The sequence below is a fragment of the Terrapene carolina genome, unplaced genomic scaffold, assembly GCF_002925995.2.
Source record: "Terrapene carolina triunguis isolate 2854851 unplaced genomic scaffold, T_m_triunguis-2.0 Scaffold42, whole genome shotgun sequence".
Classification (NCBI taxonomy): domain Eukaryota; kingdom Metazoa; phylum Chordata; order Testudines; family Emydidae; genus Terrapene; species Terrapene triunguis.
Window position 1 is genome coordinate 3,712,758 of NW_020664393.1, and position 10,883 is coordinate 3,723,640.

At 40.1% G+C, this 10,883-nt stretch overlaps 1 protein-coding gene across 1 annotated transcript in view; it reads left to right on the forward strand.

Annotated features, from left to right (window-relative positions):
* Positions 1-10,883, forward strand: part of REV3L (REV3 like, DNA directed polymerase zeta catalytic subunit) — a 91,933-nt gene that overhangs the window by 31,777 nt on the left and 49,273 nt on the right. Inside the window, exons 14-17 of the mRNA XM_029912159.1 lie at positions 163-274; positions 7,161-7,276; positions 8,501-8,619; positions 9,395-9,513. Coding sequence (XP_029768019.1) covers positions 163-274; positions 7,161-7,276; positions 8,501-8,619; positions 9,395-9,513 — 466 coding nt within the window. The remainder of the gene's footprint in view (positions 1-162; positions 275-7,160; positions 7,277-8,500; positions 8,620-9,394; positions 9,514-10,883) is intronic.

Sequence of the window (10,883 nt, forward strand, 5' to 3'; positions counted from 1 at the left end):
TTTTTAATCAATATTAAGACAGATATGAATGTACTTTGTAGAGACAGAAATGATTTTCTCTGCTCAAAGAATTTGAGTTGTATGTTTTATTTTAAAGAATAAGAGAGACTGGAGTTGTGGAGTTTGTCCTAATAATTAATGATTATTTCACTTGTTTTCTAGGTAGCAGAGACCAGGCCCCTTTGCTCACAAGATCTGGAATTACAGCACTAGAAGTCACTTATGCTGCTGATGAGAAAGCTCTTTTCCAGGAAGTAGTGAATATTGTAAAAAGGTAGCATATCTGTGTGTTCTGCTTTTATTTTTCAGGCATGGTACAGCAGATTTAGTTCTTTCAGCCCCTGCCAGTCTCTCAAATATTGATTGTTATTGTTTTTCCCCAAAGGCTCATTTCTAGAATGGACAAGCATGGTGGTCTCTTGAATAAAAACATCTGTTTTTCCTTTCCTCTTATACCAGGCATATAATAAGAGCCTTTTAGTCAGCTGAGTTAAAGCCCCCAACCTAAACACTCCTATCAGTAAGTAATCCTGTAAATTTATAACCTTTCCTCTTAATCCTAAAGTCCAGTATACACATTTCAGTCTTGAACTCTCAAAATATTCAATATTTCGGTGATGAGAACTATAGAAAACCCCAAGAGAGGAAGACGTTTTTGCAGGTTCTTTGTGGCAAAATACTTTCCACACAGAAATTTATATGGGTAGATGAGCATAACCTGTAGATAAAAACTAGTTTCCTTACCCATAAATTTGTCTTCTCTGAATGGGAATCCCTTGCTCTATTAGGCTTGGAAAACTGCAGGGTTTTTCTCTTCCAAGTTTTGAACGCCTGCTTTACAGCACCCTCTGGTGGTGTAACCTTGGAACTGCAGGCACATCTCTCCGCAAGGCCCTACTGCCAAAGCTGCGAAAGTCATAGTCACAAGGAAAAATAAGCAGACTAAACCCTGAATCATCTGGCTGGAGTACATTCTGAAGACAAAATGTGTACTAGGCAGAGTACATTTGCAATTCTCTCTCTCTCCAACCAGAAAACCTCTGAGGAGAATGACATTGACCAACCCCATGAAGCCAGAATACAAAAAGAGTTGCTGAAAGCAACCAACATAGGGTGGGTCCTGACAGAGCAGCGGATACCTGTTCAGAGAAGACAAAATTACAGGTAAGGAAACTAATTTTATCTATATCTTTCTTGGAAATCCGGTGCTCCATCTGCCTTGGGAAACCACTGGAAGTAGCAAGCAGTTTAAAAAAAAAAAAAAGTCCCCCAAGAATTGGGAGGAAAATTAAAAAGAAATCAAATGCCAGCATGCAAACAACATGTCAAAGATATCACAGCAGTTAGAAGTTTTGATTTATTGATGAAGATCACCAATGGAAGACTCAACATTTGTACGTCTGAAGGCATCACTGGATGAAGAAAGGATACTGATTTTGTAGTGCTTTTTGAAGGAATGTGCCAACAACCAGATAGCTTGCCTGGCAAATCTCTTCATAAGAGGCTCTGTCTCTTTGCCCACAGTGTGCTAGTACATCTGTTGGAGTCAGCATTTATCCTCAGAAATTGCTTTAGGTAACTTGTATTCCTTGAAGATTACAGACTTAATCCATACATATATATATAGAGAGAGAGGACTATGATGTCTTACACTATCCTTCTTAGTCCCACCTTTCCCCTGTATACTACCAGTAGGGCATCAAACTTCCTGTAGGTGTAGTTCTGTGCAAATAGAATTTTACCATTTAGAAACATGATGCATTATTATTATTAGTTCTTGGCCTTGATGGGACACAGTGGATGAAATCACTGACAGCTCTGGTATTACTGAAAGCTGTAGCAAAAAGAGCTGAAGCACATTCTAGGATCTAGATGAGGATTGGCTAGGCATAATTTTATCAAAATTTGATAGATTTTTTCAGAATTTTTTCTAAAACTTGAGAAGTTTCACCTCAAAGGGTGCTCCTAAAAATGGTGTGTCCGTATGTTTGAGCTGCAGCTGCCTATTTCTTCATGTTAAGGGTGTTACAGAAGAGTTGATTTTGACAAAATGTTTTTATTTTTACTGCAGATTCCAGCTGTCCTGAGAGACTGCTGGAGCGTGAGCTATCTGAGGAGAGTAGGAGCACTCAGAACTAGGGGTATCTGCATGGCTTAACTCTTTATGGAGACTGGTAAAGGGAGGCACTTGGGAGGAGAGGGAACCAGCAAATCCTCCTCATTCTAGAAGGTTATCGAGATATTGAATAACATGAGGCATGAGATTCAGGAGGTACAGGAACTATCTCTGAGCAGACACAGCCTGGGAGGGTGAACTCTCAGAGAAACTGAAGAGTAAATTTCAGTGGGAGTGAGTCACAGTTCCTAAGGCCCTCCTTGAGGTGCTAGGAGCAGTCTTAAGGTGGGAGGGAACTCACACGGAGCCCAGAATTCCTTCTTTGACCTGTCCTGTGTTGGCTGCAGTGATGTGGAGATGATGCTCAGGCAAAAAATGAGGACTTGGGCATAAAATGTGCCAAGAAACCAGATACCAGCTATAAAGCAGCCCCTCCCCAACTTTGCGCAACCAGTGAAGACAATCTACCAGCACAGAGAGGCGAGTGCAGGAACTCTAGGTTCTTCGGAGTTGCTGTTGGGACAGCTCAACTTCTGCTGATACGGAGCCTGGGGATCTGCTGTTAAGCTAAAGGAATCCCTGTCCCACTCAGATAGACCATCTTCCTATCAAATGGAGGCTGGTCTGCAGGGAGAGGGAGAAAACTGGAAAAGTGTACCTGAAAAGAACTAAGAGAACTTCTTGTCTAAGGACCCAAAAGTAGAAGACTTGGAAGAGCTGTGCCTGCAATTCAATAGGCAAACCACTAGAGGATGCTCTAAAACAGGCTTCTAGAGAAGATAAGGGAAGGCTAAAATTGCAAGCCATTTTGCCTCAACGACTTGAAAAAGATGGAAAAAGGTAACAGTTTGCCAGGCCTGATGGAGCAGTGGATTCCCATGTATGGACCTCTTTCTTTCACATTTAAGGCAAATGCTGCCCCTCTGGTGCAGGTATAGAGGTCCCTAAATACAATGGAAAAGGTGCTGTTCTGCTGCATAGAGGGGGAGAAGCAGGATTTGGGGAGTTTACACAGGAATGCATACTCTTCTGCATGACCCAGAGCTAAGGAAATCAGGAATAGAAGGAGCATGGACAGAGTCAGTGGATTCACTGCTGCATGGTCCACCAGCCATCTGCCCCCCTTCTCCCTCTCCCAGAGTGAGAAAGCAGGGAGTGGCTTCTGAGAGAAGATATGAAATATAATATACCAGGATATAAGAGAACACAGTCTCCTTGAAGATTGTATGGGAAAGTCACTTTTTAAAATTGTAGCAGGTTTTGCCATATAATTGCCAACAGTAATTCTTAGCACTTAAGTCTTGTCCATAGTGCTTTTACATGTAAAGGGCTGCATAAACATTGAATTAACCAAATTTTCATATTAGACACATAATATTTTATTTTGTTTCTCATAAGTGCCCTAGAACCATTTCAGGAGGTCAAGAAGATTTAACATCAAGTTGCAAGTGGAAAAATCCCCTGCATCTGCCTTAAAATAAACTTCACTGAAATAATTTTTCCTGGGTCAGTAGCATCTTCCTCTAAGAGTCCCTTCTTACTTTCCAGTACCAGCTCTATGAGTTTTGTTGCCCAAGGAAAACTGGAAAAAGCTCTCCAGAGTTTTCAGTTATGCAGTTACTGTTCACTAAATATTTTGCAGCCCTAGACAACTCCCTCTTCTGTCTGTGTTGTAGGTCTGGCCTGCACTCTTTCCTTCATTTGCCTCTATATTAGCTGGAGGAAAATGAGCAGTCAGGAAAAACTTACATTAAGAAAAGAAGAAACAATTCACTGAAATAAAAATAAATGTTTACTACAGAATGGAAAGAAAGAGGAGATGACATAGCAGCAAAACTAGTACAGAGTGACTCTTTCTGTCTAGAGAGGAAAATGATCATATTTCTTCTCTCTACTGCCAGGATGATTGGATTGTTACAAATATTGCATGTTTAAATCCTGCCAGTACAAATGCTACTTTCCATCTCTGCAGAAAGATTGGCAGTGGCATGCAAGATAGTTTTGATGCCCATCTTTTTATTTTGCCAATGGTATCAGCCAGAAGGTACTCTGTACTGGCCTACCTCAGACCATGTAGCCTGCATGCCTACCATCTCACTCACTTTTTTCCCAGTCAACAGCTTTCAGTTACTAGAACTCATTAGTTTCTAGCTGGTACAAAAACTGGCCCAAATAGTGTGTCTCTTAATAAGATTGCTTGACTAGTGAAGAAGACAGCGTGGGCTTTTTGAGAACGGAAACTACAAGACAAAATCCCACATAAACCAATTAAGGGGTAGCATGAAAAAGAAATGTAAAACTGAGCAATTAAAGCATGAGCTATGGATGACCCTTTTTCTCAGTTATTTTGTAAATGCGATGAAAGAAATTTTCTTCAGCATCATAGCCAACATTTTTATCTCTGTTAGTAATCAAAGGAATTGCTTGACTGTTTTCCCAAAGAATAGTAGGTAGGGCTGCCTTTGTTGAAGAAAGGAATTTTCTGTTCCCAGGGAATGTTTAAGGTGCAATGAATATGAGGTTGTCAGAGTAATGACACGTATTGAGCCAGACTCCTAATATATCTGTTCTGACTGAAAAACTGGTAAATCTCTCAACATAATCTTCCAGCCAGGAAACTATGGTATTGACTGTACACACAATCTCTTGAAAGATAAACAGAAGCTAAACTCTTAAATATTGTCAGAGGAAGTAAAGAAGAGTATATCAGAATTCCACAAACTACCGGTATTCAGCTCTGTTAGTGATGTAGAAAATCTTTCTACCACTTAACCTGTGTAGGCAAAAAAAGGATTTGATTTGAGAGATAACAGATCCATTGTCATTCCGTCACTTTTTTCACTAGAAGTATTGCTGAAGAAGGGAAGACAGAATCTTCATTTACCACTATTGGTGAGGAAATTCGTCTTATGTTTCATACTGAAGAGTGCCCCTTCTGCAGCTCAGTGCCTTCTAATGGGGGTATCTGTTCCGAACTGACTCAAAGAGAAGGGCAACCTCCTTGAGTCATAAACATTACTTAATGCAACACTTAGACATTTCCTGGAAATTCTTTCATTCAAGTAAGAGCTTGCCTGTGGAGCCTGCCTTTATCATAACAAGGTGATTTGGGTGAAAGCTATTGCCCTTCCCACATTTGACAATGTGACACCGGTTTTCAAGTATGAAAATAAATTTAACAAATTACCCTCTGTCCGTTCAAGAAAACCTACTAGACTGAGTAACCAGTTCTCACATTGGGAAATCCCACTGCTAAAATAGGTGCCAGAATTAATGTGAAAGTTGGTCACTCTGTAAGGTTAAATTTATCATTATTTAAGAACATCAAAGAAATCTCTTTTTCCCCCACTTAGGTGGAAAATATTTACAATTTTGGAACCTTGATGGTTACATTCTCTAAAGCAACAAATGACACTAATTCTTTTAGCATGTTATTCTGTCACTATAAGGAGCTCTAAGCTAGCATCATCCATTTGCTCAGGAGAAGTTCCAAGTAGATATATTTTCTTACCACTCATTGCAAGCCAGTCATCACAAGTCGAAAAGAGATCAGAATTCAATCATCTTGATCCACATTTCCTAAGTCCAGAAGCAAAGAACCTTCTGCTATCAAAGACAAGTGGCAAACTGTAACTGCTATGTTACACAAAAAAATTTAGTTTTTGTCCCAAAGTGCTAAAGATCTTAGCTTACCTCTTAGAACACCTCTGAACTGTTAGAAAATTTAAAATAAAAATAATAACTTAAAATAAATTGTCTCAAAATCAAATCAATGCCACTACTGTACAGAAGGAGGTAGGGAGGATCACAAGTTTTATAAAACTAGTATGTATAGAATATTTCAGGTAGAACTTGTATCCATTTGTGTAAGAGCCCAACTAAAGTGATAGATGCAAAGCTAATAGGTTCAGACATTATCTCAGACTAATCATTTCAAAGGGATTTGCAATAATTTTCTGAAGTATCCCACTGTTATTCACAATTGAAGTAAAAATGAGTCATGGCTCATGGTTCATATGAAACAAAGTATTGTTATTCAAAAATAATTGAGGGAGCTTAAAAAAAAAAAAAAAAGTCCCAGTGGTTCTCTGTGCAAATAGAGGCAGTAGACGCACACACCTGGGGAATTAACTTGCTTCTTTAGTTTTTTTGGATGCCTGTTTCCATATTTCAGTTTTGACAACTCACAGAAATTTTTCCGAATTGGCAGTTAGTATCAAGCCTTCCAATGTAAAGTTTTACCATTAGAAATGATCTCTGATTAATTATTATAAAATACAAGACAATAATAGTGAAACATTGGTAACTGCAAAGCGTACAAGCACATTTAATAGAAAAATCCAATATGTTTTCTCCTATAGAACTAGAGGTTTTGCGGGAGAAGATATAGGTAGTAGTGGTAGGAGAATTAGCTTCGCTTTGCAGATGGGGAAACAGGTACAGAATATTTAAGAGACTTGCCCAAGATTATATAAGAAGTCTGTAGCAGAGCCTGGAATAGAACTCTGATCTCCTGAGAATCTAGTTTTGTGTTTTTAGCTGCAAAACTACCCTTCTCCTCTACTCTAAGAAGAGTACCAAAATTTCAGACAGATTCAGGATTAATTTCCTCTCAAGGAAGCAATATAGAAGTATGTTGCCATACTAATCTGTTTACACTCTGTCAGACTGCTCGCAACAAGTTTGTTGAAGTTACTGGACCAAAATTTAATTGTTATGTCTTGTCCCACTAGTCAAATTTCATGTACGGTCAACATAATATTGCTTTCCAAAAAACTGGTGAGATCCCTATTTTGTTTCTTTTTTTAAAAAAAACAAAGGTTAGCAATTACTCTGTCAATAATATTGTTTATAATAAAATATATTTTATTTATTAAATCTCCAAGATTTGTGTGTGTGGTCAATGAAGGACCCAAACCAAGCTTTCATTGAAATGGTTGGTGGGTTTGTTGTTGACTTCAGCACGAGCAGGATCAAGCCCACACTGTCCCACAAAAAAATGTATTGATATTATGAAGCTTATTTTCTTTTTTCCCATTTTTAGATATGACCCAGATATTATGTTAGGATATGAAGTCCAAATGCATTCCTGGGGTTACCTCTTACAGAGGGCTGCTGCGCTAAGTGTTGATTTATGCCAGATGATCTCTCGTGTACCAGGTGGGTTATATTATAGACACTAATACAGCCCCTGCTGATATCATTAGGTAAAAAGTAATATGCTTTTAATGTATTTTTTTGTTTGGTGGATATCTGCTATTATGCAGGTACATAGGTGCAACCACAAAAGTTAAAAAAATTAGGAAGTACGGGTTTTCTTCAGTGATGGTTTATTTTATTTTATTTTTTATGTTGAATGGGTTTTGGCCCCAAAGTTGGGGGAAGATTAGGAAAAGATCTTAGCTTACCTCTGAACACCTCTGTGATGCTGCAGCACTTCAAAGAATCAAAAAAATTGAGAGTAAGGAGGTCATCTTTCCCTTTCTGCCCATGTATACAGTGGTGTTGTAGCCATGTCAGTCCCAGGATATTAGAGAGACAAGGTGGGTGAGGTAATATCTTGAATCGTCCCTCAGAATATATGCCAACTACATATGCAAAATTATGTGTTTGATCTTGTATTTAGCTGTGATACACTGAGTACCTTTCCCAGAGCTGAAGAAGAGCTCTGTGTAGCTTGAAAGCTTGTCTCTCTCATCAGCAGAAGTTGGTCCAATAAAAAAATATTACCTCATCCACTTTGCCTTTCTCCCCATGATAGAGTGATGCCTAAAATATCAAGAGTAAAATATTTCTCCATACAGCTTTGCAATCTTTCTTCCTATCTCCCTTTCTCTTACTTTGCACCAACAAAGTCTTATGCCTCCTTTCCCGCTGTCACAGTGTAAAAGGTTTTGTGTATACTCCTCTCTCAGACCCTCCACCCAGTAGTGCAAGACTTTATCACAAGGGGAAGCCGTTTAGGATAGGGAGTGTTCCTCCTTTTTATACTGCAGTATCAAATGCAAATAACATTTCAGCAACTCTGATCCAATATATTTCCCTTAAGAATAAAGACTTGCAGTGGACAGTTCAATAAAACTAGACCAAGCTGTAGTCTCAAATGGGCATACATACCAGAGGAAAAATTAAGGGGTCATGAAGTTGGTTTAAAGATTTTGGGGTTTTTTTGGTAACTAAAAACCTTTTTTAATGAGTAATGGAAAAAAAATATATATATACCTACACATGCTCAGGTTTTGAACTCCAGTTCTGCTACTACACATTTTAAATGCATTTGAGCTGTTTTCCTAGGAAGCTCCTAGAACTTCTCAGAGAAATAGCTTGCAGTAATGTTGACTATATTATAAATTGTCTAAATATATCCTCTTTTCATGTCATTAGATGATAAGAAAGAGAACAGATTTGCAGCTGAGCAAGATGAATATGGCTCAGATACAATGAGTGAAATAAATATTGTTGGACGAATTATCCTAAATCTTTGGAGAATGATGAGAAATGAGGTAAAGTAAAATAAGTTAAAATGTATATGTTGAAAATAGATTAGAAGAGAGAGAAATTGGTTTTTAATTATTTTTAATCGTAAACTTTTAAGGAATCTTTTGTTGAGAAATTTTATGAAGGGACTTGTGCTATAGTATGTGCTTATTTCCATGTAAGTTGTTGTACAGTTTTTTAAATCCCTTTTTAGATAAACAATGTTATTTTCAGAAACAGACATATAATGTGTTTTGAAATGTAAAATACTGAAGTCCTTGCCTTTTGATTTTCACTAATGTTTCTTAACAGTGTTTCTTTTTACTTCTTTGTGTCCAAGATGTGTCTCGAGAACAGCTTACCTGTCCCTAGCAAGATAGCTAGTATGCTACTTTTACTAAAAGAAATATTTGAAGTCTGTGGAACTGTTTTGAGCTATCGTACCCCATCACTGTTTTGCTGTTCTATTACATTACGTTTAACCTTCTCATTAGGTCCCTCTTGTAACCCACTCCTGGGCAAGTTCTAATTTGGTAATTGCAGTCTATTTACCACCTGTACTTTAATTTGGAGAAAGATATTTATTCTTCCCTTTCTGTCATGAACAGTTGTGTTGTTGCAGTGGACTGTTAAATATTTGCTATGATTTTACCTACTGGGTAACTGCACATCAGAGATAACAAATTCCTATTTGTAGTTCATAAATCTATTGTTAAAGTGTGTGAAAAGCTTTAGGAGTCTTCTGAAAGGAAGGCATTATAAAAATATAAGATCATTATCAAGTCTTTTGTATTTTTCTAGGTGACTCTAACTAACTACACATTTGAAAATGTGGGTTTTCATGTTCTTCATCAGCGTTTTCCTCTATTTACCTCTCGAGTTTTGTCTGATTGGTTTGACAACAAGACAGATATCTACAGGTAATGAATGATCTGATGATCCATTGCTATGAGAATATTTTTAAGCAAGATTCGCAACTTAGTATGGTATGGTTTTACTATATTATTTATAAAAAAGCAACTGTGGAAAAAACAAGACAAGATTGCAAGTTGCAGCTTTGAGAAACGTGAACAGGCATGGTGTGCTGTATTAAAGTCTTTCGTTACTTCCTATAGAGCACCTAACTTAGCATACAGTGTTTATCAAAGGGCTTGTAATGAGCTATCCCTCCTATCCAGCTTTCATTGTTGTGACATTACCCAGGGTACAATCTGGATCATTGAACAACTGTGTCCCCTTAATTCTCTAACCTGGGGTGCCTTTTATACTGCTTTGCTGTCAGAAAATCCACTCATGGTCTGCTCACACAGCCTATAGCATGCACATTTACTCCCAGCTAAATACATGAGCACTCTGACCATGAATAAGGCTACGTTTTAATCATGGGTATTTTTAGTAAAAGTCATGGGCAGGTCTCAGGCAGTAAACAGAAATTCACAGCACGTGACCTGTCTATGACTTCTACTATATATACCAGGAGTTCTCAAACGGAGGGTCAGTGTTTTTAATTTATAAGTGGGGGTCGCACTCAGAGGCTTGCTATGTGAAAGGGTACATAAAGTTTGAGCAGTACAAAAGTTTGAGAACTACTGATATATACTATATACCCCTGAATAAATCTTGAGGTGGGGGGGGAGAAGAGGGGGAGTTGGCCCAGGGGCGCTTTGGGGGTGGGGGGTTGGCGGGGCCAGCAGGTTCCCTACCTGACTCTGCGCCTCCCCAAAAGCGGGGCCATCCCCCTTGCTCAGCTCCCAGGCGGAGGCATGGCCAGGCAGCTCTGTGCACTACTTCCGCCCAGAGCTTCGGCTTCGCAGCTCCTATTGGCTGGGAACCGCAGCCAATGGGAGCTGCGGGGGCAGTGCCTGCAGACGGAGGCAGCATGCAGAGCTGCCTGGCCACGTTTCCGCCTAGGAGCTGAGCGAGGGGGATGTCGCCGCTTCTGGGAATACCCCCAGGTAAACGCCGCCCAGAGCCCACCTCACCCCGTCCCGTGCCCCAACCCCTTGCCCCCTTCCACACCGAAATTCCTGCTGCTGCTGGGGGATGGGGGGGTGCGGTCAGGGCCGGCTCCAGGCACCAGCCCACCAAGCTGGTGCTTGGGGCGGCACCTGGAGGGGGGCGGCGCGGCGCTCCGGCCGCCAGGGAGAGCGGGGCCACGGCCGGGCTCGCCGCCCTCCCCCCGGCGCTCTGGCCGCCCTCCCCCCCGGCACCCTCCCCCCGGCTGGGGCTCGCCGCCCTCCCCCCTGTGCTCTGGCCGCCGGGGGGAGAGCCGAGCCCTGGCCGGGGCTCG